At 39.2% G+C, this 27,910-nt stretch overlaps 1 protein-coding gene across 2 annotated transcripts in view; it reads left to right on the plus strand.

Annotated features, from left to right (window-relative positions):
• SLC12A4 (solute carrier family 12 member 4) overlaps positions 1-27,910 on the plus strand; it is a 46,606-nt gene that overhangs the window by 9,443 nt on the left and 9,253 nt on the right. Inside the window, exons 2-16 of one of the 2 annotated variants that reach the window (XM_069027306.1) lie at positions 7,051-7,328; positions 10,672-10,766; positions 12,064-12,195; positions 18,124-18,270; positions 18,843-18,897; positions 19,231-19,361; positions 19,794-20,035; positions 21,889-22,103; positions 23,024-23,188; positions 23,269-23,367; positions 24,965-25,022; positions 25,692-25,866; positions 26,253-26,371; positions 26,873-26,971; positions 27,285-27,404. In XM_069027306.1, coding sequence (XP_068883407.1) covers positions 7,157-7,328; positions 10,672-10,766; positions 12,064-12,195; positions 18,124-18,270; positions 18,843-18,897; positions 19,231-19,361; positions 19,794-20,035; positions 21,889-22,103; positions 23,024-23,188; positions 23,269-23,367; positions 24,965-25,022; positions 25,692-25,866; positions 26,253-26,371; positions 26,873-26,971; positions 27,285-27,404 — 2,024 coding nt within the window. In that variant the 5' untranslated portion in view covers positions 7,051-7,156. The remainder of the gene's footprint in view (positions 1-7,050; positions 7,329-10,671; positions 10,767-12,063; positions 12,196-18,123; positions 18,271-18,842; positions 18,898-19,230; positions 19,362-19,793; positions 20,036-21,888; positions 22,104-23,023; positions 23,189-23,268; positions 23,368-24,964; positions 25,023-25,691; positions 25,867-26,252; positions 26,372-26,872; positions 26,972-27,284; positions 27,405-27,910) is intronic. The other variant, XM_069027305.1, reaches the window with a different exon arrangement.

A 27,910-nucleotide genomic window follows, 5' to 3' on the forward strand; every position in this document is an offset into this window, starting at 1 on the left:
TTCCTGACTGGTGGAGCAGAAAAGTGATCTAATGTTGCTGATTGCTCCTTGAAGAGTCTAACTGTGAGCTAATGTGTTATACTCTGCTTTGATGCTCTTGCAAACAGATGAACCTTTTGTGAAATGATGGTAAAAGCCACTGTGGCTTCTCCAGATATCTGACTTTATCTTGGTCTGTGCTGTGTTGCACTTTGTGAAATGTGTTGTGCTGTTTTGGGAGACTCATAAATGTGTGTCAAAATACTTGTATTTTAGAAGTACAGTGGTTGACTGTTTATCATGTGCAATGTCAGAGATCCTTCCACCCTCTAAAATGTTCAGTGGGAAGGAGTGACTCCCTTTGCTTGGAGAAGTCTCATGCTGACTTGTACTTTCTGTAAGTATTATGACCAGAGTTACAGTGAGTTTGGCTGTTTGTAGCACTTCACACTGAAAGGTCATCCTTGGATTTCAGCCTTGGACTATATGCAGGCTTAACTCTTTTTTTTTCTCTTCTTTTTTCCTCTTCCTTAAAACGCCCTCCCCCCTTTCCTTTTTCCTTGGCCTAAAAAAACCCCAAAACTCTCATGAACTTTGTTTTCACATGGAACACAGTACTTCTCAAATGTAGGAAATATCTGATGTTCAGCACTTTCTGTATGACTTAACTGACTGAAAACTAATGACATCCAGGTTTCACAATAAGCTTATAACTGGTTACCAATGTCTTTCTGCTGTCTTCCAGGAATGCATAGTAGATGTCTGTGAATGTGCATTGTGTAGTATGCAATGCACAGAATGTACACGCATTGAAATGTTCAAAGTAATTAAATCTCCTTTTTTCTGCTACTTTTTGCATGTCTGGAGCATGTTTAGCATCCTGGCTTCTACCTTATTTCTTTCCACTTGTTCCCTGTAGGAAGCTTTTTGAGCTGGTGGCCATACTGGCTTTTAGTGGTCACTGTTCCCATCTGCTTTCTCTCACTCCAAGATTTGTGTGTGAACAATTGTTTCTTTGACCTATGTTGAGCTGGAGGAGGGAGCAGGTATGTCCAAAATTGTGGTGTGTGGACTTTTATTTTTGTTGTTCTCTCTCTTGTACTGTGAAGCCATGGTCAGCTGAACCATGTATAGGGCTGAAAACATTTTTCTGTATTTGGTATCAGAGAGAAAGGTGAATTTGAATTGAATATTGCATGGAATCTGCATGCTGGTCTCATAGATTTATATTGCAGTCTTTCAGAAAAAGTGAGAATGTTTTCTAGCAAGACAAGAGGCTTTTCCTGAGGCAGGGAAAATACCAGAATGCTGCTCCCTGTATTTTGATAGAAGGTGTGCTCTGAGGTGCCCTCATGCATGTGAAGGGATGGAGTTTCGGGGAGGATAGTCGTGAGAAATGGTTTGGAGTCGTTCCACATGAAAGAACCTCTGAAGTGGATTACAGTGAGATACAAAGGTTGTTTTTATAGTGTTTTTTTTTCTCTTCTGGCAATGACAAGTTATATTATGAAAGCTCCTAAGTGATGTGAGTTCCTAAATCCAGTTTCTCAAAAGTGACTTGGCATCTTTAATTACACAGGTATTCCCAGTGATTGCACCTATCTCATCATGTAGATAAGTCTCAGTGTGGTGTGTGCTGGTGTCCAGAGGACTCCCTCATGAATGGGCAGAATGGTGGGGGCTCTGGTAATTATGAAGTGCTTAGAACTGTTACGTTAGTATTTCCTTGTTTATCTTATATAAACCTCCCATTTCATCTTGCTGTTGCTTTTTTTTGGTGATCTTGCATATGGTTCATCCATTAATAGGCCATCATATTTTAATGTATTGAAGATGGAAAGAAATAGATCACTGTTTTCACTTGAAAGCTGGAATGCCTGCAGGGCTAACGTCACAGAGCTACACTTTTCGTGGCATTGGCAGGTTTAAAACCTTGTCTGATTCCACACTCAGCAAGCAGCAGATTTGTGGCACACTTGTCTGAGTAAGTGAGTAAACAACTGCAATGTGCCTCTTAAACATGTCTGGGTTTGGATTTGACAAGTAGCATTTTCTGTAAGATCCTGATATTTGTGTATTTTCTCAGTGTTGAAAGGATTGTAATGCTAGGATTGTACCAGTGTCGGCTTAGTTCTCTGTGAGAAACCCTTGCTTCCTGGAAGAGATCAGTTCAATATTGCAGCCAGCACCTTGTCAGAGCAGGTAGAAAAAGTTCTTTTGGAAATACAATATTATTGAAGTTGTGCAATCCTCAGGACTTCACAGAGGAGGCATTTACTAAAGCATATGCTAAGAGCTGGAAGAGGAATAATGGTAAATCAAGTTACTGAAAATGTCAAAGAGCTATTGCTAAAGGGTAAGTACTTCATGTTGATATTAGCACCTACAAAGAATTGTAGCCTTCTGAAACTATCAGTGTATCTTAACTGAAAAATAAAGTCATAGTGCTTTCTGAAACACAGGATTATTAAATTGTTAAATCCTTCTGGTTGTGTAGGTTCAGCCAGCTTTGTAAGGCTGTTCTCTACTCTAGTTTTGCAAAGGACAGTAGAAGTCTGATAGTAACATCACACATGTTTATCTAGGGATAAATCCAAGATCTGTGCTTGATTGTGTACTTGATTTTGTACTCTGCTCCAGCCTAACTGTTGCATAGGGTATTGTCTGGGAAAGTTTTGGCTGTTTCTTTCAGGCAGAGCACAAGTAAATACCATCTTTTGAACTCTGAACTGGTTCAGAGGAATGAATATGTTATCAATAATACAGCTTTTTGTTTTATTTTTTGGTACAATTATGCTTTGTTTGTGTCACTTTTGTAGGTGCCTTAACTGTTGCTGATGGTAAATATGTACTGCAGTGTAGTATGTAATGAGTCTTAAGAATCACGCCTTTACTAGTTGGGTAAAATTCAGTAAACCCAAAACTATTTTGACAGTGTCTATTAACAGTGAATAATGTTATTACATAGCATAATAATGTTATAATAGTGGATGAACAGCATGTATTATTTAAAATACCCACGAATGTTAACAGTTTGGTGTCTAAGCTGCTGTTTCTGGTGGAAATGTGTGTCTGGACCAGGCATGTGAGCATTCAGTGTTGCCAGTGTAAATGATAGTTTGAGCCTGTTTTTAAAGTACAGAGGATCTCAGAGCTATCCAGGGAAAGATCTGTCCTTTCATTCTGCTCTTAACTAGTGTGACTTTAGCCTTTATTTTCATAAAATACTGGGTCAGCTGAGATTTTACAGCTTGTGCTTTCTGCCACCTTCAGTGGAAAAGACCTGGTAGCCCAAGGTCTTGTGTGAACTGGCATGAACAGATTTCAGTTAGTTATTTCATTAGCAATGCCTAGTCTGTAGTGTGAATGAGTTTTATCTAACTAGATGCAATGCTATTTATTTCCTGTTTCTCCTGTTTCTAGTGTAAATACAATAATCCTATTAAAAAACCCCACACACCTAAAACATCCCAGCCTCAAACCAAGAACTTAGTGGAGTTTTCAAAACATTTTGAGAATTTTTTTTTTCTGAGCTTGGAATGTCACTTTGCTACTTTTGACTTTTTGCTACTGCAAAATAAAGAAATTACTGTTTTCAGCTTTGAAAAATATGAAAGTTAAATCATGACTTTCTGTTTTTTTTCCATGAAAAAAGTGCTCTGGGTAACACTGACTACTTTGTAGCTAAAGGGAAAATAAGTATTCCTCGTTATCAGAGCCTGTGATGTCAGCTGCCTGTTCTGCTGCCATAAATGAGTTCACAACTAGAATTTTCATATTTGGAATTCTTTGTGTTTCTGGCTAGTTGTGTGTTGTCCGTGGAGAAACAAGCATTTCTAATAGGCTTTTAAAATTATTGCTTAAAGTTATCTTTACTTTGGACTGCTGCTGATGTTGGATTAGGATTTTTGCTAAATTGTTGAAAGTGAGTAATTTAAGGAAAGAAGCAATGTCTGATTTCTGTTAATGAAATGTCAAGGTAATTATATCTGTAAAAGCATAGTTGTGCATTGCATTATTTGGTGTAGTCTCATGAATGAACCAAGAGAAATGTTCCATAACAGTTCTGAGAATGAATAAGAGTTTTGTTTAGTCCAGCCACATGTGAGGAAGCCCATGAATAGAAGCAGATTTGGAATGTATTTGAAATCAAATTGTTATCTGCATGTTTCTTGGGTTATCCTAAAATGACAGTCTCTGGATATACTTCGGCAGTACTCTTGAGTGCTTGACTGCTGAAATGTGGAGATACCAGGATTTTTGGATTGCTGGCAAAGTCCAGGAAGATTGTTGAGGTCTTTCTGTTTCTCAGCAATACTCAGACCTCCAGGTCTTGACAGTGTGTGGGTGATGAGCAGAACACTCTGAACATTACACAGCCTTTGGGAGGAGCAGTGTGAGTGTTATCCTTACTGACATCTGGGAAATGGTGTCTCAAGAACTGTGTTAAAAACAAACCAAACCCACAAAATGTGATAAAAATGGACATGGACAGCTTTTTATATTAAAATTTTGTCCATAAGGCTGTGAACAAATGCCCTCAAAATAATGTGACTAATAAAACCTGATTATGCAACAATTTCTGTTTGGAGCAATCCCATTGGTTCTCTAATTTTTTTTTTTTCCCTCTGTAGAATACCTACTTTGGGCGTATTCAGCTTCTAGGTCTTGTGAGAACAGTTAAGTGTAGCAAACCTATTTTGATTTTGTGGTCAAAAATCAATGTAAATTGTGTTTTAATTACCAGTTGTGTAGAAATTTGCAGAACTTACTGACACATGAAAATCTGAGAAAGCATAAATAAATCAGAACAGAACTAACTTGCTTTCCAAGTGGGATAAATTTTGTCTACCTTAAGCCATCTATAAATTAGGGTTTTATTTAGGTTAGGCTCTCTTTAGAAGTAATTGGCAGCATGTCAAGGTGCATGCACAGGAGAGGCACTCCCGGGGTCAGCTAATTGAGCCATCTCTTTCTAAGTGAGAAGTGAGCCTGTGTGATTAGTTGGCTATAACTGCCTGTTGTTTAGATTGCTCATATTAAGGGGAACCCACTGCAACTATTTGGGTATCAACTCTGATTTCTAATCTTAGATTCCAGTGTTACCGGTAGATGAAATATTTTAAGCATGAATGGTTTGTTTTTGTAATTCAAAAAAAAAAAAGTCAGATTAAGTAATGTTCTCTGTGCATAAAAATGGCTCAGTTTGTGCCCGTAACTATCACAGGCTTTGTGGCCAGTAATACTTGTGAAATAGTGTCTGAGTGACAGCAAAACGTGGTGTTAGCTGCTAGACCGGCTGTTTCATCACAGTGTTTGTTACTGTGGTGTACACAAAAGTCTCTACATGCATAGTACAATTACAAGTGAGATATTAACTCTCGTGCTGCTCCAGAAATTAAATTACATTGAGGGGAGGAGTGTTGGGCTGTCCTTTGAGCTGATTTTCTAGGAAATATCTGCTGTTTGTTAATTATAAAGGGGTAAATAAACCAGCATGTTTCTTGGTTGAGCCAAGCATTTCAGTTCCAACTCTGACTTGTACTCTGATTCACACTGAAATTCTTTGAAGAAATTTAGTCCCTCACTTAAGACCTTAACTCTTGGTACTTGAGGCAGGGAGGATTCTGGCAGCCCTGCATGCCATCCTCACAGGTCACAGCAGTGTCTGGAGCTTTGTCCAGCTTTCCTGCCACCAGAGTGTGTCTGAGGCTGCATTCCTCCTGAGATACTGTGAGCCTCTGCCAGCTGGCATTAGCTCAGATATGATGTGCCTGTAGAAGCACAGTGGCAGAAGTTTCTTACCAAAGTTCAGCCCTCTTCAGAATTTGCTTTTTCTTTAATGTTTTAACTGTGCAGTAGCTTAAGTGGCATTGCTCTGTTTGCTTTCCCTGTTATCTGTGTGGGCTGGTCAGGTTCTGTCCATCTATGCCTTCAGCACATCTTAACTTGCCAGCTAGCTAAAGTTTCCATTAGAAGTAGGTGAGCATCTCTGAGTTAGTCATGTTGTGATGCAAAAATTTGTAGTTTTTTTAAAGATGTACTAATTTCCACTTCTTTACCTGAATTTGATGAAGTAGGGGAGTGGTGGTTTTTTGTAAGGGAGTTCAGAAACTGACAGTAGAGGAGAATAAAACCTTGACAGGTCAAGTCATGTAACTGCTCTTGCCACCTTCTCAATGGTTATTTTAGTCTGGCTGAGTAGACCTTATCATTGTGAAGCTTCCTGGTCTTTTTACAATAGTCTCACTGTGCCTAATTGTTCAGCTTTCATTTATCCTCACTATTCTGTCTTTTAGTTACTTTCATATATGTCTTTTGTTTGTAATTCTCTCTAAATTCTGGTTTTCATCCCTCAGTTACTAAAGAAAACACAATGGCTTGCACAAAAGACTTGCATTCAGCTTGCTCAAGCAGTGAAACTGTGTCTGTCTGGCCTAATCCTCCTTCAGAAGGAAAGCAGTAACATGAATACTGTCCTCCGTGTTCTTAATCCTTTTTTATTTATTTATTTTTTAAAAGTAAAGACAACATTAACCTTTTGGAGAAGAACAAAATAAAACCAGTCAGTAGAATATCTGCAACAATTTAGTCACAGTGTTTTTTCTTGGCTATGAGGCAAAAGTTTGGACATCCATTTACTGCTTTTGTTCTGTTTCCTGAGCCTGTGTGTTGGCATTGTGGGACTATGCACACTTGAGGGTTTTAGATTTTGTTCCATGGATCATCTTTGATGTTTTAAGGAACTGAGGTGATCCACAGGATGAGGAATGTGTTCTGTGGACCTGTGCCCATATCTGAGTAGGGGAGCTCTAGAATGTTCAGGGAAGTATGCTGGAGATGTTTAGATAAACTGTATAGTTGAAGCGGTGACTGCAAATAGAATTATCTGGTTTGGAAGAGAGCTGGTAGCATTCAGAAATAAAATGCCTTAATTATCGAAAGATAATGAAGACTGAAGCAATGAAACCAAGTGAAGAGGAAACATTAGCCTACTTGGAATACAGCTTGAATGCCTCAAAATTTCAGATTAATTAGGGACGAAGGCAAATAAATTATTCTCTGTTGCAGAGTGTTTAGCTCCCTCTTTAAGAAATGTTCTTTGCAAAGCAATCTTGCATGATGAAAACTAACACCACATAGCTACTGGTCAGGAGCAAAGACTTGATAACTAAGAATGTGGAGATCTGTACGCATGTCACGGGATGGTGCTTGCCCAGGAGACTTCATGCTTCAGAATGTAAACTGTCCTCGGGTGAAGCTGGGGCAAGAATTCCCCAGAGTAGCTTTCCAAGGTCACATCCGCTCTCCTCCAAAACTGATGGAGATAACACGCTCTTCCCATGCAAGTAAGTCTCTTTGAAGCTGTTGCTGTTGCTCATTGGCAGAGAGAATATACTGAACAATTTTTTTCTTGCAGTGTAGTCTCTGTACTGTGCTGCAGTCTGGTCTGTTTTGTCAAAGTACAGTTGTGATTCTTGTTGAGGAAATGGTCATTTGCTGGAGGTTTTACTCCTGAAATGGAAACACAGTATGAGAAGAGAGAAAGTGAGAGAAATTATTTAGAACATGTCTGTAAATTAGAGATTGCATTGAACATGCAGCAATGGTGAAAGTGCTTTTTGATTGTCATTTAATTAGCTGTATTTAAGTTAGCAGCGTAATAGTCTTGAGTTAGCACTCATCTCTGCAGCACCCTGTTCTGCTTATTGGTGAAGTGGAACTAGGATGTCATTGTAAAGAACTTGCATATAAACTTACGCTCCTTCACTTCCTGTTGAAAGTGTACAATGTTTGAGAGGGACTTTAAGGTGGCACTTAATTAGATCAGCAGGAAGGTTCCCTTTTATTTTTGCACTGTCTGCAGTAATTCATATGTATGTTATTTCAGGATAATGGAGCTAGTGCTGTGAATGTGGTAAAAAGCCAGTTGTACTTCTCTATCATCTGAACCATCAAGAGGAGAATGTGCCCTAGCAATTGCAAAATCAATACTCTATTTCCAGTCACTAGTTCTACTGAATTTTCTATTCAGTTTGGGCTTCCTGTGTGCAGGATGGTGTATAAAGCAAGCATGCCAAGGAGTCAAATTTGGAAGGAAAGTCTAAGGGAAAGGGTTTGAGTGATGCTTGAACATGTAAATGGAAAATGAGAGAAAAGATGGAAGCTCTTAGAGAGAGAAAGAGGTCTTCTGAACAGACCAATTGTGAAAAATTGTCAGTGGTAAAATGAAGATGCATCTAAAAAATAGTATCAATTAAGTTGAAGATTCATCTTAAGTCACTGGTCTTTGTCAGACTCAGGGAGATGGTATGAAGTAATCTTTCTTAACTAAGGAGAGGTTATGTGGATTATGATAACAAGAGCATTTTGAAAGAGCAAAGCAATTATCATCTTGTTTAAAAAATGAGATTAAATGTGTGACTGCATCTTGGCAACAGTGGGATTTGTACATAAAAAGGCTGAGAGTTTCTGTAAGCGTTACAAGTACAAGAACATCCATTATACTGACTTGACTCAGTGATAAGGTCGGGTTCCTGATGGAAGAAGGAAAACTAAGAAAGCAAAGAATTGCTTTAAAAATCACGTGGTGATTAAACCCCTCCCACCCCACTCCCCCCAGCTGATACTTCAAACATTCAGTCACCAGAGCTAGTATATAGGATTTCCCATATAGGGCGTATAGGAATTGAGGAAACAAGCCAAGGTTGCTCATGACCTTGCTGTGTTTGGTAAGTGTAATGGTGAGAAGATACTGCAGAGACCAGAGCACTTTGATGTTGTAATTTGCACTATCATTTGTGTCAAACTTAATGAGGAAAGGTATATGGCAGATACTTCCATTTCCTCAGCAAAAACTGCAAATGTATTTTAACCGCAACAGGATGGGGGGACTGCAGCACACACTGCAGCAAAATTGATCTGGTATATTCCAGTATAGGCATAACAAATACAGCAAGCAAGCAGTTTTTGCAGATTTTTACCTTTGCTGAAGTTGATAACCATTTGATGTTGATGCTGTGTTGTTAAGCTTACTGATGTTTTCCCTAGTAGTGTAAAAAATTCTACAGTTACAGCAAAGTGAACATCTCCTATGTGTGGGTGGGGTCAGCAGATAAGCTGAGCCCACTTGTTCAAGGCAGCTGCTCATTAACATTTTGGGGTTAGTTGTCAGAGCTGTGAGAAAGGCAGTAGGTACATAAACACCGTAGGCAGCTCTTTTCATATATTTTTGGTCAGCTAAGTATTTACTTACAGAAGCTTAAAAATCCCTCTCTTCTTTGTGAATATTGTTTTTCCAACGGTTTTGTTCAAAGCACCTGTCAGCAATTTCCAGAAAGTTGTGCTGCTTTCCATGCATCCCTTCCCCTCAGTAAGAGTAGGACTGAACGTTCTCATAGTTTTTTGGCTTATAACAATTACTTTTGTAACAGTATGGTTTGTGCTGATGACTGTGTGTAGGGGAAGACTCTTCTCTTTGCCTGTTAGGTTCATTTTGTAAGTTGATTCAAATTTCAAAATGCAGAGATGTTTTCACTTGAATTTTATTCGGATAATTTAGTGTAGCCTTGTTGAATTGATTACCATAATCACTGAAAAGATGCACCAAAAAATCCAGCTGTTTAATCTCTTGCTTTTGGTGTATTCAGTGTACAATATTTTAACTTGCAGTATCTTCATTTGAGATAATAGTTTCTTTTTCTTTCATTTTTAATTTCTATAGTGGTTACTTCTTTTGTAAATAGAAAAAAGTATTCCTTGGATTAATCCTTTCTTAAGGAGATGCTCTTGGAAATCATTCATTTGTACTGGCTGAGAGAGCAGGGAGTGAAGAGGTACAGGCAAAAGAAAAGAATTTTTGTTTGTTGAGCAGAGGGTAATGGGAGACATAGGTCCAAGAACTTCTGAAGACAGAAATCAATTTAATCTTTTTTTTTTCTTCCCTCAGAGGTTGTTTTAAACTATAGTGTCCTTGGTTGTTTATTTATTTTTTTTTATTACTACTTGCTCTACTGATCTTCCATGCTATCCTTTTTTTTAAACATTGTTCATTGCATATGTGAATGCTCTGGTTTTAATTAAAAGTATAAAAGGAGCCTGAAGAATGCACAGCCTTAAATATTCAAAACACTGTAAGGGTAAAATCATGATGAGGGTGTTGAATGTCTGGGATTAGTGGGCATAGTGGACAACAAACAGCATTTAAAAACTAAAAAGGTGCTTTAGGTGCTGTTTACCTGTATAGTCATTAGAGAAGCTAGTCTTTGAAGTGTTCAGTCTTACTAAATGTATCTGATTGGGTCAGACATACAGCTCAAAGGTTGCTGTTATCATTAGTATGGATTTCTAAATGCAGAGGAACTGTCCTAGTGCTTGTCACTGTTCTGTGTAAGAAACAGTTACAGAAGTGAGCACTAGAGAGTAAAGGCACATACAGCATTGTAGCTGTGACCCCACTTGTAAATTTTACTTTGAGGTGACTTTTTATTCTATTTTAATGTAACAGAGGAGTAGAAATAGAAACAACTCTACCTTGAGAGTAACACCTTTGATATTGCTAGCATTATATAACTTAAGATACTAAAAAGAAACATATTCAATTAACCAAATGAGTTTATTCCCTATGGATTTGTCAAGATTACAAAGTCTTGTTCTCTGCTTATCAAAACCTGCTTCTTTTTTTCTTCACAGGTCATGGCAACCATAAAGAAAACAGTCCTTTCCTGAACAGTTCAGAAGCTGGCAAGGGAGGTGATTACTATGACAGAAATCTGGCCTTGTTTGAGGTAATTTCTAGCTGTTTTTTATACTTCTGATGTGATTTGTGATCCCTCCATGATGGGAGGGATTGAGCATGTCTTTCTCCCCAATATGCCTTTTTGTGGGTGTCCATCTGTTGTCAGAGGTACCAGTAGGCAGAGAGATCCTGTGTGGTGGCAGAGCTCAGGTATGATGACCAGCTGGGTCTGTGAGACAGAGGTATAACTCTGTGTAACTGTATCCACCTGGAAAAAAGGAGGGGCAGACACTCATGCTGGAGCCTTTTCCATAAGTGATGGCCCAGGACCACACCAGGTGTGCAGGCTCTTCTGTGGGACTAAGTAGAGGAAGTAGCATCCCAAAGGCCATGCTGCTGTGCTGAAAGTCCCTCAACCCCTTTCTGGAAGGAATTGTAATCAGGTTTTTAAACATGTGAACTGCAAGTCAGATCAGAGGAAGGAGTAAGAAAAGGGGTGCTTGGCTCATGGCATCCCTTTTAGGATGACCCCATTTGGGGTCAGTTTCTGCATCATGTACAAAGCACATAATGCTACTGATCCCACCAGAAACTGTTCAAGGTGATACCTAAAGATATGATAAAGCTGCAGACAGTGAAATCTTTCTCATCTAGTTTTTATTTCCTGTGTGTAAGGTTGTTTCTCTATACCATGCATTCCTTATTGTGCTACAAGACATGCAAGACTTTTTAATTTCAAAAGGAAAGGGAATGATTTTGTTCTGGAGCTTTTTTCTTCTCTCCCCTCTTGAGCTTTCAGAAACAGAAATTGGATGGGATGAGTATAAAGGTGGGAGGCCCTCCATACATGTGGTTTTTGGGAATTTTGTCTAGATCCACATGAATTAGATAACATAGTTTGAAAACCAGGAAAATTATCAGAGTGCATACATGTCTAGAATTAGCAGAGTTTAATCACTAAATCTCTGATTTGTTTGGCAACTTCACCTTTTCAAAAGTGTATCTGTTGATGTAAGTTGACGTTAGAGATACATGCAAGGTATCATTTTCTTACAGTTCTAAGGCTCTGACTTCTTTATTGCTGTAATTATGCTTTTCAGCACCTAAGGAGAATGATTCACATGGTGCAGACATTTTGGCATAGCCTTTTCCTATCAGAGTTGCCCTCCTTTCAGAAAATTAAAACCTCTCATCAGTGGTTCAGGCACAGTGAAATACTCTGTCATTCCCTGGATTTTCCTGGTGTGTTCCTTGGTAGCCTCAGGCATGCCCAGGAAGGCATGATCCCAGCCACCCTTCAGAAACGCTGTGAACTGCAGAAGTTGACCTGTTGTCTTTTTCCACAGGAAGAACTTGATATACGACCAAAAGTGTCATCTCTGCTTGGCAAGTTGGTCAACTACACAAATCTTACTCAAGGTGTCAAGGAACATGAAGAAGCAGAAAGTACTGATGGATCAAAGAAGAAAGTATCAAAAGTAAGTAAACATTCTCTCCATGGGCAACTGATGAATGGGATGATCCCCTATGTGATCTTTGGGGAGCTGGCCTCCTTTCTGATTTTTCTTAACCTCTCTCAGGAGCCACAACAGTGTTGCAAAGAAATGACATAGAACCTGTAGGGAACCAGCTGCTACTGGAGATGTGGTGGTTAAAACTGTGCGCTACAGTGCAATTCCTTACACTCGGTGTGGATTTAGATAAGAAGGAGATAGGCTTTTAGTGGGATCCAAATTGAAACTAAACAATCACCCAGCATTTTCCTAGTGCTGTTTTAGCTGCCCAGTGGTATCTGACACATCTCTACAAGCCTGGTAGGTAATGACACAGGGTTTGCAGGAGACAACACCCGTCTAGAGTGGTGGGTGGAGGTCAGATTGACACCCTGGGGCAGCTCAGGAGTCATTCTGGTGTCAGACACTTAGGCAACTGAATTTTGCCCCAAAGGATCTGCATTTAGATGGTTGGCCTATTTGGGCTGGCCTTGGAATGGCTGTAGCAGGTGAGGTTTGATTGTTGGTAGTTGATTTCTCTCAGGAGTTAACTGCTCTCAGTGCTTAACTGCTCCTTTCTCCTCTGGCAGTGCCGCAGGTGCTTTGGTTACTGCTGCACCTGCAAGTGGTGTGGTTGCATTTTATGGCTTGCAGGCTTGTCAGTTTGCTTGCAAATTCTGTCAAAAGAAAGGTTTCCAAAAGATAGCACTTGAATTCTGCAGGTTTTATAGCACTGCCCTACAAAGTTTGAGCCATTTCAGAAAGAGATGGCAGTGATAATGTTGAAAACCAGCAGTGCTCTCAAGGAGCATGCATGTTACCCCATGCTGAATGCCCTTACTCACACTCCAGTTCCTTACTCTGCAATTTCACACCGGGGATAACAAAGTTGTTTTGTCAATGTGAAGCTTAAAATTCAATTTTATTTGAGGCCACATGCACTAAAGTGCTGCAATATTGTGGTTAATGTGACGTCATTACAGGACTGAACTAAGGTTGTCTGGGTGAAGTAGCTGCACTCTGGTCCTGTAAGCTGACATTAAAATTGTAATTTAAGCATTTTAATTATGATTTTCTTTTGTGTGGTACTTGTTATTGTACTAATGTCTGAGTCTTGTCCAAAGCTTTTACCTTCACATTACTAATAAAGAATGTCACCTGCATCTGTTTTAGCATGCTTTCGGTGGGAATAATGGCAGGCATCAGCTGTTAATATGGTATTATTGCATAATCTAAAATATTTTTCACCCTCTTGCTATCAGAAGCAGATTGATTAGTTCCCTAACAAAAGTAGAATGGTGAGGGATACAATAGATACAGTCCTTGCGATTTTGAGGAAGTTCCGATCACTTTTGCTGTTTATTTCCTTATTGATTGCCTGACCAGAATACCAGGGTAAGATGCAGACCAATCTGGAAGCTTCTGTGGTGGAAGAAGAATTGGGAGAATTTGGCAATGGGACTGTAGTATACAGCTGGCTAAAGCAAATGTATATAAAATTTCACAAGGTAAAAATGGGGCAAATGCCAGAAAACTGAGAACTTGTTTTCAGTCCCTGATGGAGTACCATGATTGTGTGGTCTTAATATTTCTACATCTAGGTGTGATGTATACATCTAGGTATGCTTGCATATTTTCAAGCTGTTTACGGCCATTAAAAAGGACTATTAACTTTATTAAAGCTTTGCTTCTGTGGCAAAATGGAGTTCAGGTTTAATAACTGGGTTTTCCTGCATTATGTTTTCCCATGTCCCAAAAATGTGTGTTCACAGACTTCGCAGATATTTTCTGTAGAGTGGGTTTGGTAACCTTTCCAAAAGTGACAGTATCATGCTGTATTAATATCTCAATGTTTTCTGTGTAAACACTGCAGTTTCCTTAGGTGAACCTTTGTCTTCATGTCTGTCTCTGGGATAAATTACATCAGCTGCAATATCGTAACTGCAGGTTGAATTTCTTCTCCCTCTCTTGCCATGAGCAATATAAAATTCTAAACATCTTGCAGAATATAAGACGACTGAAAAACTTGGCCAGTAATTACAACCATTAAACCCAGGAAATTCAAAAGCTGTAACTGGACAAGGGTATGGATTGAAGGTATTCAGAAACAGTGCAAACGGGATTCTTCTACATATTTGTTTTTAATGCCTTTGAAGTATAAATTACTGTGCTGCTGTTGTTACCTTATCTTTCCCATTTGAGCATGAGAAGTCTGGCAGTCCTCCAGCAGGTCTGTTTTAAGTGGTTAAACCACTGTTAACCCACCCGTTGTTGAGTGCTGCACTGAGAGTGCTCAGCTGGTGTGACAAAGAATAACCTGCCTGTCACTTGCTGGAACTGGCATCTCATAGGCAAAAGCTGGAGCAAGGCAGATGAGGAGGCTCTAAATCTGATATTCAAAAAGGAACTGAGGAAAGCAGTCCTTTCAGTAAGTGACTGTAATTCTCTGAGCAGGTAGGACACGTCTCTCAGTGAGTACAGACCTGCCAGCCAAATCATATCCTTTCAAATCATTTCACTGCAAGACATCTTAATATGAACATACTATCTTGTTTCAGCAACCCCACTAAATACTTTTGATAGTAGCATTCTGTGTTAGGTACAGGTCAGGTAAAATTGACACAACTCCAATGTAATATGGTAGAAATTGGATTGCTTATTCTTTTCTAAATACAGTCTTGCAATAAAGCACTTAACAGTCACAGTGCTATAGAAATATCTCCTTCTCATGGTGGAAGAAAATTAGATAAACTGTTGTAGTTCATGTATCTTTAACAAGGCAATTCATTTCTGTGCTGCTGTCTGTCCTCATGCTACAGAGCAACCGTGAGAGGTGTCATTGCTGATCAATGTCCCTGAGCCCTGCAGCCAAGTGCTTTAATAACCCATCACACTGGCACAATGGAAATAGTGTCCTTCAGACTCAGATCAATATTTACATAAATTATGTGTGTGCAGCTGATGAGAGTGAGCAGAAACATGATCTGCATCACTGAAATTGAGACTGTTTTTGAGATTTTTCTGTCCCTTCTTAGTTGTTCTAAAACAGTGTTCTTCAAAATGTCTCTCTTTTATTTCATTTATGCAGCACAGGGTGTTACATTTTTTCATGTGGTTGCTATTGAGGCTGAACATAATAATACCCTTGTTTCAGGTCACATTCTGTTGAGACTTCAGCACTGGTTTAGTATCACTCAGTGATGATTAGATGCTATAAAAAAGGGTCAAGTCACTGCAGGTTATTGGTGTGTAGTGGTTAAATCTTTCTGTGGTCAAGATGGTTCAAGTAATATTTGTAGATCATTCTTTCTTGTTGTAGTGGTTGACACTTGTATTTTCTTTTTCCACAGGGCTGAGAAAATCTAGACTAAACTCTTATGCCTGAGATACACTTAGTAATACTGTGGCTTGAGTTTTGGCTGTGGGCAGACACTTGGGCATTTCCTAGGCTGCTCTGCTCTGCAGTGGTCTCACAAGTGTACAACTAATGCACAATTTCTCTTCCTCTGTGGTCAAAGTGAGCTTGTAACTTGATAGGCTTAGGAGGCCACTTAAGAGGGAGGGGGAGAAGATGATTGAACAGTGGAGCAAAGCTGCAGGGACCACATAGGTCAGAAGACAGGAAAGAGCTGAGCTAAAGTGGATTCTCGTGCACAGAAAGCTGGTGTTGGCAGGTGTGTAAAGGGCAGGCTGAAATCTCACCTGCTTTCATGGTGTGTGGAGGACTGTCATGTAGAAAACACAGTAAGTGTGGTTCAGTTGCTTCTCCTGTGTAGGAGCAACAGGTTGGGCTTCTTTTCCCAGATGTCAGTTTTGACAGACTCTTTGACTCCTTTATCCTGAGATACCCACATGTCTGATAAAATTCACTTGATGGGTTCAGAGATGTTGTGAGGGAGTGACTGATGGATGAATGGTCAGATAGATAATGATAAAATTATGTGGAATGTGTCCTTGAGAGGCAAAGTGTGCATTAATGTGACAGTCGGAAGCCCCTGTGCTGGGCAAAATCTGCCCAGTGCCTGGCAACATTATTTAGTCCTTTCTCAGTTCATATTTTTGCAGTTAAAGACACAGTTAGAATCAAAAGTATCTAAACCTTCCCTTCCTTGAGGAAATAAGTACACTATAAACAATGCTCCATGAAGATCCTCCTCAACTATAGCACTGAAAAAACTCAGTAAAAAATCCTTACCTTGCCCTGATCAGGACACTTACGTAACAAGTGTCATTTTTGTTACTATTGGAAGACAACAATTCCTTTTGTTCTCATACATAATCCTGACAAAGCTGATCAGGTTAGATATTTAGGATGGTAATTTTTATAAAATGGCAGGTGATGGTTTAGGGAATTAATTTTTTTTGTACTATGGCACTGGAACAGATGAGGAACAGCTCTAGCCCCATGCTTGTAGGTCTCATAGGGTAGCTCCACTGCAAACCCTCAGTACATGATTCTGTTGCTCACTTTCCTTCAGGAGGTCCACTTGAGCTGTAGTGTGTATGACCAAAGTCTGGTTGATCTGTTTTAGCTTTAGTTACACAAGGAATTCAAAGCTGACTTCAGAAAATTCAGTCAGCAACTCCTGGCACTTCTAACGAAGAGTGGTTCAGATCATGTTCTTGGGCACAGTTTTGTTTCATGTCTGGCAGGGCAGGTTTCTAGTGCAGATGAGGAAATTCTGGATTGTAACATGTAATTGCAAGTTGAAGCACTAAATTCTTTGTTTGCTTTTGACCTGGTGATCTTACAAACGTGATTCTTTAAGGATTTTGCTTTGTGTGTTGAAATACACTCTTGAATTACCTTATGTAAAGTTTTTGGCAGACATTTTGTTGCTTGCCTTAAGTGCTGTTGCTTTGGGTTCATGACTTAATTTGTCTAAAAAGGTGCTATTTATTTTTGCATCTAGTTAATGCTGTGTGGAGTCAAATTTGAACAAGTTTTGTCACCTCCCTTTAATATCCTTCTCATTTGAATGATTGTTCAAGGGCTCCTTTAAATGCTGTCTATCTAATGTGTTTTGGAATTCATGTTTATTTATAGAAGGGAGTATGAAAAGGGATGAGCCTTTCAGAAGTGACACCCTCTATTCCTCCTGTGTTTTAGAATTCAGTATAATTTTAAATGCAAAAGGAAACCTCAGAAAGCAGAAGCAATGAAATGTCTTGGCAGGAAACCACAGAGATTTGGGACTCTGAAATGCTGCTGGTGCCAGGTGTGCCAATGCAACAAACATTTTTATATACCTTGGAATAAAACCCTTCCCAGTGGCACTTTGATGCCATTACTTTGGATACTTATTCTGCAGGATGCTATGCTGAAGGCCAGTCATGTGCAGTTCCTGTGAAATCACACAACTTGTGTTTTCTCAGTTGCTGTCAAAAGCAATTCAGAGTCTGATGTTGACATTGAACTTAAGAACGGGTAGAACCATTAGTTTTACATGGAATATATAACATGGAAGAAAATACATTATGTCTCCAGATTGCTTCCAAATCTTTTCTAGTTGTAACATGACAAAAGTATGTTTTCCTTGAAACTAATTCTTGAACTCCGGGCAGTAGGGTAAGGTTCTATCTTACTTGCGGTCTGCAGCACTCGACACATTTCATACTAGAAACTCTATGGATCTAAAAAAACCCAAATAAATATATCTCCTGTTGTTAGTAGTCAGTGTTAAATACTGAGGATAATTACTTCAATATATGACAGGATCAGCATTTTGTTCAGAAATTCATGATTTTGAAGTTTGTCATGTTTTGTGGAAGTCCAGCACAACAGTATTTGAATGTGTCTACCTTATGTTTCCCAGGTTTCTACCATTTAAAAAACTGAACTTTAAGGCTTTTTTGACTATCTCTGCTCTGAATAATTTCAGTTAATGAATATCAACTTTTTTTTTTTTTCAGTCACCCAGCATGGGCACCCTGATGGGGGTATATTTGCCATGCATGCAGAATATCTTCGGGGTTATTCTCTTTCTTCGGCTGACTTGGATGGTGGGAATGGCTGGAGTTCTTCAGTCCTTCCTGATTGTATTGCTTTGCTGCTGTTGTGTAAGTATTTAGGTACAATAATGCATGTGACATAACCTCTGTGGAACTACTGAGAGAGGCAGAATTGTAGGTGCTTGTGTAAAGGAAAGTCACATTTATGCCAGACACCTCTGTCATGTTCGTAGCTGCGGGATTTTTTAATTTTTTTTTTTTTTACTGTTACTTCTAAACTGACAAACTGTATCTACTATAAATATAGTCTTATAAAGAGTGTCTGTTTAGCAAATAGCTGTTTTCCTTGCCTGCCCCATGTGAGGCCTGCCTGCTTTGCTGGACCAGCCTTTGTTGGAATTGTAGCTCTGCAGATGGAGGGACACCTGCGTTCTCTTATCTTGCTTTGTCTGCAGACACCCATTGTTTGACCTGATAAAGCAGGGGCCATCTCGAACAGAAGTCTCAACAGCTCAGTGATTAAATTCCTGCTGTCCTTGTTTTCTTTTAGATAATGACAGACAGAATAAATAGAAATACTGTATCGTATATGCAGTGGCAGCTTTATTTCATCAAGAGAATAAGTTACGTTTTAAAAAATGTTATTGACACAATTGCTTCCTTTTCCCTGTTTTCCCCAGACTATGTTGACAACCATATCAATGAGTGCAATTGCCACAAATGGTGTTGTTCCAGGTAAGTGTAGTTAGCAAGTGTCTCAGTTGTGTTAAAAATATAAAAAAAACCCAAAACCTAATTTGCTATAAACTGTTAACATGGTTTTATTCCAGAGAAATTCGCTTAATCCAGAATACAAAGCCTGAATTAATATCTAGTATTTCTTCTTAGTATCTATCAGGTTAAAGATCAATTTATTTGGTTTTTACCCCTGTGCCAATAAAAAAAGATACTTCAGTTGAACCTCAAAATAGCAGATGCATTGTATATAATTGTTGTATTCTTTTTGTGAATATTTAAAATTTTATAGCAATAAATTATAATTTTACTCTCACTTTTCTTGTTTCACAGCTGGTGGCTCCTATTTCATGATATCTAGATCATTGGGCCCAGAATTTGGTGGAGCTGTAGGGCTGTGTTTTTATTTGGGAACAACATTTGCAGGAGCCATGTATATCCTTGGTGCCATTGAGATTTTACTGGTGAGTAATACCAGAGTAATCCTGCTTTGAAGACAAATAACATATAGAAAGTGCCCCAGTATTCTTGTCCCATATTTGCATACACATTTACAGGAAGAGACTGGCAGGTCTCCAGTTCCTTGGTGTCCAATTCTTTACCACTAGTGCTTCCCTTTGGAAGCTGCACACTCTGAGTATCCAGACTGGGAGCTCTTCTGACAGATGTAAGTGTGACTTAATCCAAGACACATGTTCCATCTTTCATAAAGTTGGCTCAGTTGTACTGCTGACATAGAAAGGGCTGTTATCTCTTGACTCTTCCTGTAAAAGATTCCTGGTGAAGAGCATGTTGTGGAATGGAAATGGATTTACATTTCTAGTATAGGTACATGATTCCAGACAGAGTTCTGTGCCGGTGTTTCTCCAACTCACTTTTGCTTTCTCTTCTTTCAGACATATATTGTGCCACAAGCAGCAATTTTTCATCCATCTGGTGCCCACGATGCATCCAGTGCCATGCTGAACAACATGAGGGTGTATGGCACTGTATTCCTCATCCTGATGGCAGTGGTGGTGTTCGTAGGTGTGAAGTATGTGAACAAATTTGCTTCGCTCTTCTTGGCCTGCGTAGTAATATCCATCCTGTCCATTTATGCTGGAGCTATTAAGTCCATCTTTGATCCACCTGAATTTCCGTGAGTAATATTTCTGGATGTGGGTTATAGCTTTGCCTGTGGGTCTGGAAGCTGGGGTTTCATGTAGGTTACTTAGAACTTGTGCCTGATACATTGTTGAAGATACCTTTCTTTGTGAACTACTTCCAATATTTTTAGCTGTGTATAATGACAGTGAGCAGAGCTCATGGAGGAGAAGTTTCTTAGGCTAAAATGAACACATGATTACACATTTTAAACTGTTTTGGTAGAAGGAAGTCTCATGAGGCTGATGGAGGCTGACACTGCTCTGCTTCCTGCAGAGACAATCCAGTCTCTTGGCCTATGGCTGTTCAGATTTGAGTGACAGTGTTGCTGGGTTATTTGTGGCAGTTCTTAGGGAGCAGTTTGGCAGGTCCCTTTTCCCCAGGCCAGGCAGACACAGCACACTGCCTTCATGGTTGGAAATTCATGGTTTGGTCAGCTCCTTGCTGAGAAACTGGGCAGGTCTTGGGAGTGTGATGTGGGGCCATGCTGAGGCTCCAGAAAAACTTGCCCCGCTCTGTGAGGAGCCTGCCCTGGACCCAACCCATGCTCCTTGGATGTTGGCTGCTAAACATGAAATCAGCTTCTTGAACCCGGAGCTGGAGCAGCAATAATGTGGATGCATGTGTTTTACCAGGAATGCAAACTGTATTTTCTGATACTGCTGAAAAGAGATGAATTGAATGGAAATAGAGGAGTTGGATCTGCATAATTATTCACATCTTGAAATGCTTTGACCATAACTAAGTACTTGCAGCCCTCAAGTCTTCCCTTTGGATATTTAAGGCCCAGTGATTATAACGTTTTAGAACAGCAAAGGTTTACAGCAGTAAAAATAAAACAATGTCTCTACATCCCCCTCATTATCTCTTAGATTGTTCTTGAATGTTTTCTCTATCTTTCTTCTTGGACTGTATTCCTCCTTTTTTTTTTCCCCTGAAGTAACAAGATAGTGTATTTATTTTTAATTTTATAAGGGAAGGCTTCTTGGAAGCTACAGTTCACAGGCCTGCAAACCATGCAAAAATGGCCCTGCGTTTTCCATTTTCCTGTTTTCAGTGATCAATAAGACCTGTGAAACAATTAAAATGGAATTAAAATTAAAATGGAAGAAACTATTTTCCTGTGGGTGTTCTCTGACAGTGGGAAGAAAAGCTGAGTGAACTTTAAGTAGCAGGAAGCTGGTACATTAGATCACTGTGTTGTGGAATTGTCTTTGGACAAGTGGATTAAAAATTTTTCAGTGCTGGACTAAGTGATGTTTGTGGTTAGACAAAACACAACAGCAGTGGAGGATTTTAGCAATTAAGCACAGTATCTTCTGATAAGAAGAACCTTTCCTTATTGTGATTTTAATATATGTTCCTAATTCTGAATCTAAAATGTCAGGGGTCATTCAAGTGTTACGATATAGAAACTGAGTTAATGAGATTCCAAATATCTTTAGCTATTCTAAATATCTAATAATTTAAATTCTCGTACTCTTCACATTTCTTCCACTCCAGTAGTTCTGTTTAACAAAAAAAAACAACAAACAACCCCAAACAACAAAAAACCCAAAAAGTGTCCTAATTGATCCCTTTCATTGTTTAAGATAAATCAATCACATTCCATAAATCACATTGACATGGCTCTTTATACCTCTCCCTAAAAGTAGCTTTATACTTCTGGCCCTTCAAAGGAGCATATACAGTCTTTGTCATGCTACCACCATCCTTTTGAAGGTGAGAAATTATGTAGCAAACTAGAGCCACTTGAAGTTTCCACATGATGTAAAAGAATAAATATGGGCAATATGTTCATTTTCCCAGTAACATCCAATAACACTGGTGTTCATGTTTCCCTTCCAGGATTTGCATGTTGGGCAACAGGACTCTGTCAAGAGATCACTTTGATGTTTGTGCCAAAACTGTAGTTAAGGATAACATAACTGTGGCCTCTAAGCTTTGGGAGCTCTTCTGCCACAGCACAAACTTAACCACTGAACACTGTGATGAATATTTCCTAATGAACAATGTCTCGGAGATAGCAGGAATTCCAGGAGCTGCTAGTGGCATTTTAATAGGTATGGTAGGACATTTTTTTTTCCCTTTAAGAGGAGGCATGCTGAGCAGCTGAAATGGGTCAAACTCTTCCCTGCTGGTTAAGGAAGAGGGACTGAAGAAACATAATTACAGTGAAGAAAATTACCTTCAATAAAGAAAGTCAAGTCTTACAACCTTTCAAAAGAGGAGATGGCACTTTTGTCCTGATACAGCACTTGTCTGCTGTAAAATTGATTCAATTTTCCTTATTCATCTCATAATTTCAGCATGAAGTCAGCTGTAATTATGAGTTATACTAAGATTAATAAATTATTAAAATTTTTCAGAACTCTGTAGTGACAGCTCTCCACTTTAGACAGGTTAAGATTATGCCCTGAAAGGTAAGAGTACTTGTATAGAAACAGTGGGTCTCCTTCTTTGCCCACTCCTGAATAAAGCATAATTGAAAAGTGTTCATTATTGAAGGGAACACCCAAGCAGCTGCTTTGTGCAGGTGAGTCCTGAAGGTTCCCATTTTCTCAGAAACCAGCAGTCTAGTTTCTAAGATTACAAGAAGATTCAGCATTTGTTAGTGAAATTTCAAATGCCAAACATATAATTCTGTAATTCTTCACTGACTGAAGAATAAACCCAGTTCTGTCTAGAAAACTGGTCAATATTGCTGCTTTGCATTCTCTGAGCTCCTGTGTGGTATGGTGGCTCATAAAAATACTCTGTGTATTTCCTTGGGTTGAAATGGGTATGAGGTTAAAAGAATGTTACATTTAGTAAGAATGAAGGGTAAGTTGCTTAGACTTCTGTAGGCTATTGATACATATTTGTGGTTTTATGTTGATCACTGAACTGCATTTGTGATCCTCAGCTGTAAACCAGTTATAATGAGAACAGGTTTGAACTGAAACATGCATTTCTTTTCTGTGGTGTGATAATAACCTTGAAGACAACTTATGGAGCAATTATTTGGAGAAAGGAGAGATACTGGAGAGAGCACATCAGCCCTCTGTGGATGTAGCAAGCCAGAAGAACAACCTGCACCTGTATGTGCTGTCAGATATCTCCACGTCGTTCATGGTGCTGGTTGGCATCTTCTTCCCTTCAGTGACTGGTGAGAATGCTGATGTGAGGGGGCTTCTTCGGGCTCTGAGCTTCCTCCCACCCTGTGATCTTACCAAAATGTACTTTCAGGTATCATGGCTGGTTCAAACAGGTCAGGGGACCTCAAAGATGCACAGAAATCCATCCCTGTTGGAACAATTCTTGCCATTGTCACCACATCACTAGTCTGTATCCTTTTAAAATTACTGGAGTGCTGGTACATTGTATCTGATTTGTGGAACTGCTTTCATGTCACCAAATTGTCAGTGCAAGTATGATTGGCCAGTGGGAAAAAAAACCCAAACAATACAACATCAGTCCTTGAGCTGAAAGAAACAACTTTAATTATTATCCTGTTATTTTCCATCCCCCTTTTTGTGAGTTCTGTTCTGCATTCCCATTGCTGTTCTTTGCTACACAGTGATCTATAGCTTTTCAGGCTGGTGGTGTACTTGGAGATTTTTGGGATTTTTTAGGTTGCAGTGAAACATTAAGATGAGGGGAGGCTTTAATGGGAGAGTTCATAAATTTCAGTTCATTTTTTTTTTTAAATAGCCTTTTTTTTGGAATGACTTTAAGGAGTATAGGTTTTCTTGAACATTTTAGGACAAGATAAACTGGAGTCAGAAATTTGACTAAATGTTCCCAAGTGTTTTTTCAGCTCTTCAGGGCTTAGGACGACAGGAGCTTTGCTTAGGAGAGACTGTCTTCATCTCTGCTCTCCTGCTAAAGAAGAGATGAGCCAAGATCTTTCAGCTTTATCTAGCTCTTGGTGTCCTAAAGGACAATTTATCAACATAGAAGATTAAAAAAAAGTCAGAAGAGCTTTCTGAATCAGACTCACCCCAAGGGCAGCTGGCCAAGATGGTGACTCCTGCAAATTCTGCTGTTTCATTCCTGGTTTTTTGCCAAAACTTGCCAATCTGTAAATCAGGATCCCAGCTCGCTTGTCTCAGTTCTTTAGGAGCACAGCCTTTCCCAGCTGTCACTTTGGGAACTGACCCTGTACCAAGAAGTCAGCATTTCCTGTGGACATAATAAATATTAAAACAGGTCACAGCCAATAACCCCCAGCTCCACTGGCAGCTCAGGCCTCACTCAGTGGGTAACTGGATGTGTCCATGTTCATACGCCCCCCTGGGGGAGGCTGACACTGTCACTTCTAGGAGCAATGGTTCTCCTTTTATTACAGTTTGTAACTTACAGTTGCATTTCAGGGGTAGAATTCAAGATTTAACCATTTGTATGAACTTAATTTACAAAATCAAAAACATTACTGGAATGCCAGATCCAAAAAGCCTGAGGTATTTTGTACTCCCCAATGCAGAAGCAGTACATTTTCATAACAAACCTGATAGTCAAAGACTTGTTGGTGATGTAAATGCCAGCTGAGACTACAAAAAAGGAATGCGCAAAGTAGTGGTTTGCCATATGTTCAAAATATCTTCAGACACAGGAGAAGGAGAGAGAAAAGAAAGATTTCAATATCAGCTTCTGTACTAGCAGATTAAATTGACATTTTAGTGTAATAATGCTTCATTTGATTTTTATTTATCATAACATTTAAACCTGTCTTTTCTAAAAACTGAAACTTAGAAGAACTTTTTCTCTGTAACATTAGAAGGTATATGTGAGCATGAGACATTAATCTACTTGCCAGCTTTACCACATGCTTGTGGAGATGCTGGAGTGCAAATGCCACGGGATGGAGGCACGTACTGTCCTTTACACAATACTTTCATCTGCCTAAAGAAATTCTGCTTCCTTAGCACGCTCTGTCCTCCAGACTTCAGTTGTGTGTTATTATTTGGAGCCTGCATAGAAGGTGTTGTCCTGAGAGATAAGTAAGTTTTACTGCTTTAATGCTCTCCTTTGTTTTGCTTTTTTTTTTTTTTTTTTTTTTTTTTTTGTAGTGTAGTTGTGTTCTTGCCCATCTTGTCTGCATGCCCCACTCCTCCCCTTGTTGGCTTTTTGTTTTGTTTTGGGTTTTTTTTGTTGTTGTTTTGGTTTGTTTTTTGTGGGGGTTTTTTATTTGGTTGGTTTATAATTTTTACCTCTGGGTGCCTTTTAAACCATATTTCTATGTAAATTGTAAACACTGTTTTTGGAAACTTCTTGTATTCAATCTGATATTTTCTGGCATGGCACTTTCAGATTTTCCATCCCGTGTCTTAATTCTTGCGTTTTTTTGCTGATAGTGAGAAATAATGCTGTGATAGTAATACAGAAATTTAAAAATATATATAATGAAAGAAAGTTTCTGAATTGTTGAAATCAAGCTACAGACACTTCCTATCTGTATATCAGAAGTAACTCAGATTGTTTGCTACTTCCTGTGTCTCCTAGTTAAGAACATAATACAGTATTATTAATAATATAGTGTAGTAGATGAAAAATATGGTATTACTAGTAACAGTGTATAAATGACATGTTGAAACTCACCCAAAAACCCCAAACATGAGTCTCAAAATAGTCCTTAGAATATGAATGCCTGGGTGTGCTCCTGCCTGCAGGTACGGCGACGCGGTGAACAAGAACTTGGTGGTGGGCACCCTGTCGTGGCCCTCGCCGTGGGTCATCGTCATAGGGTCCTTCTTCTCCACCTGTGGGGCGGGGTTGCAGAGCCTCACCGGGGCCCCCCGGCTGCTGCAGGCCATAGCCAAGGACAACATCATCCCTTTCCTCTGGGTTCGTACGCCTTGAAAAGGCTTTCTGCTCATACTGCCTAGCCAGCTGTCTGACTTCATGCTCTCGGAATCAGATTTATTCTCCTCAGTTTGCCCAGCACTGAAGTGAAGGGCAATATTTTTTACTTTGATTTTTTTTTTCTTTTGTTGAAAACAAGGGATACTTTTAAGGATTTTTAACTAGACTTACATGGTAATTTTATCAAGAAGTTGAACATCTAATTCTGTGAAGCACAGAAAGCCATTAGAATAATTTGACTCCTTCCTCTAGAGAAGGAGAAGTACGTAGGAGAATTACTATTGACTTTAAAAAATGTAATTTGCATTTTTCCCATTTCAACCTTATTAAATACCTGAAAGATATGCTTAATGTCTCTGTTTCTTCAGATCTTTGGTCATGGAAAAGCGAATGGTGAACCGACGTGGGCTCTTCTGTTAACAGCATTAATTGCTGAGCTGGGAATCCTTATTGCTTCACTTGACATGGTGGCTCCAATTCTCTCAATGTAAGAAACAGGCTGGTTGCTATCTTGGGGGGTGGAATAGAAATACTCTTGAGTTTTGCTAGTTTGATTGTCTTTCAGAACCATATCTTAAACCAAATCTTAAAACCATATCTTAAACCATATCTTAAGGCAAATTCCTGGAGCCTGAGTTCCGCTTCTGTAATTTCTATGAATCCTCTGACTTCAGGCTCTACATAGAAATCTGTTTGTTTCTGCTCTGGAGTATTCTGCGAATTGGCACGTTTTTATTATCTTTGTATTTTGTTTGGAAAAACATTTTAATCACAGAACAAAGCATTATGTTGTGAACAGATCTGACTTGCTCCAATTAAAAAATTGTTCTAGCTACTTGATGCTGATAGTTCAGGCTAATAAAAATCAGAGGGATAGGCACATGTGACAGGGCAGTGGGATTTTGACTTGAAATCAATCATGTAATAATAATATATGCCAGGATCTTTAAATGTGCATGCTAAAAGGTTTTGCACTTTTGTTTTGCAGGTTTTTCTTGATGTGTTACCTCTTTGTTAACCTTGCATGTGCAGTCCAGACACTTCTGCGAACTCCGAACTGGCGGCCTCGCTTTAAATACTACCACTGGTGAGTGAAAGGCTGGCACCTCACTGAGCCTGTGATCTGCACTTGAGAACCTTCTCCTTGAGGGCAGGAGGCATCTTTTATTTCTCTGGATATCAGTTGTACACAAGAGCCAGACTCAGATATGTCATGGCACGAGAGTTTCATTTTAACAACAGGATACTAAAACTGATGGAACTGGGGATATCCATTGGAGGCTTTGCTTTCACTGCCAGTTCAGAATAGACAGCTTAAAAAAAAAGAGCAAGAGTGTAACTGGCTTATTTTTAAGCTTTTCTGCCCCACTACTTAGTAATACCTTTGCTTTTTGTTTTAGGGCCCTTTCGTTTTTAGGCATGAGTATTTGCCTGGCACTGATGTTCATTTCATCTTGGTATTATGCTTTGGTAGCTATGCTTATTGCTGGCATGATTTACAAGTACATCGAATACCAAGGGTAAGTATTAACTGGATAAGAAAGGGTAAGAAGGAGGCTGGATCTGTTTTTAATGAAATATATCGAGTGTTCACATTTGCAGAAGAAACTGTCCAGAGATGACTTGAAGGGCTTTCCTTATTAGTTCATTTTTGTTCTCATTATTTTACTGTGTCATTGCTAAACAAAAGCCCCAAAGTACTTTCTTGTTAAGCTTCTAAAGCTGTTAGGTGAAACGAATCACAGGAGGTAAAAAATTGGTTGGGATCTATCTGCTGTATACTGCACATGATTACTTCAGAACAGCTGATGCCAACCATTATATTCCAATTTATCTGGTGCAAAGGTCTGTCTAGAACAGTCCTTGAAAAGTTGAATCTGCTGATTGGGTTGCTGAAGATTAACATTGGATGGGAGTCAGGCTGTAGTGTAGCTTTGTAACTTAATTTGGCCTAATAACTAAATTGGGTGTTGAAATGCCAGATGTTTATATATGCTTGGGAAGCCTTCTCTGTAGTGTTGATTAC

This window comes from Aphelocoma coerulescens, chromosome 11 (genome assembly GCF_041296385.1).
Source record: "Aphelocoma coerulescens isolate FSJ_1873_10779 chromosome 11, UR_Acoe_1.0, whole genome shotgun sequence".
Taxonomy (NCBI): domain Eukaryota; kingdom Metazoa; phylum Chordata; class Aves; order Passeriformes; family Corvidae; genus Aphelocoma; species Aphelocoma coerulescens.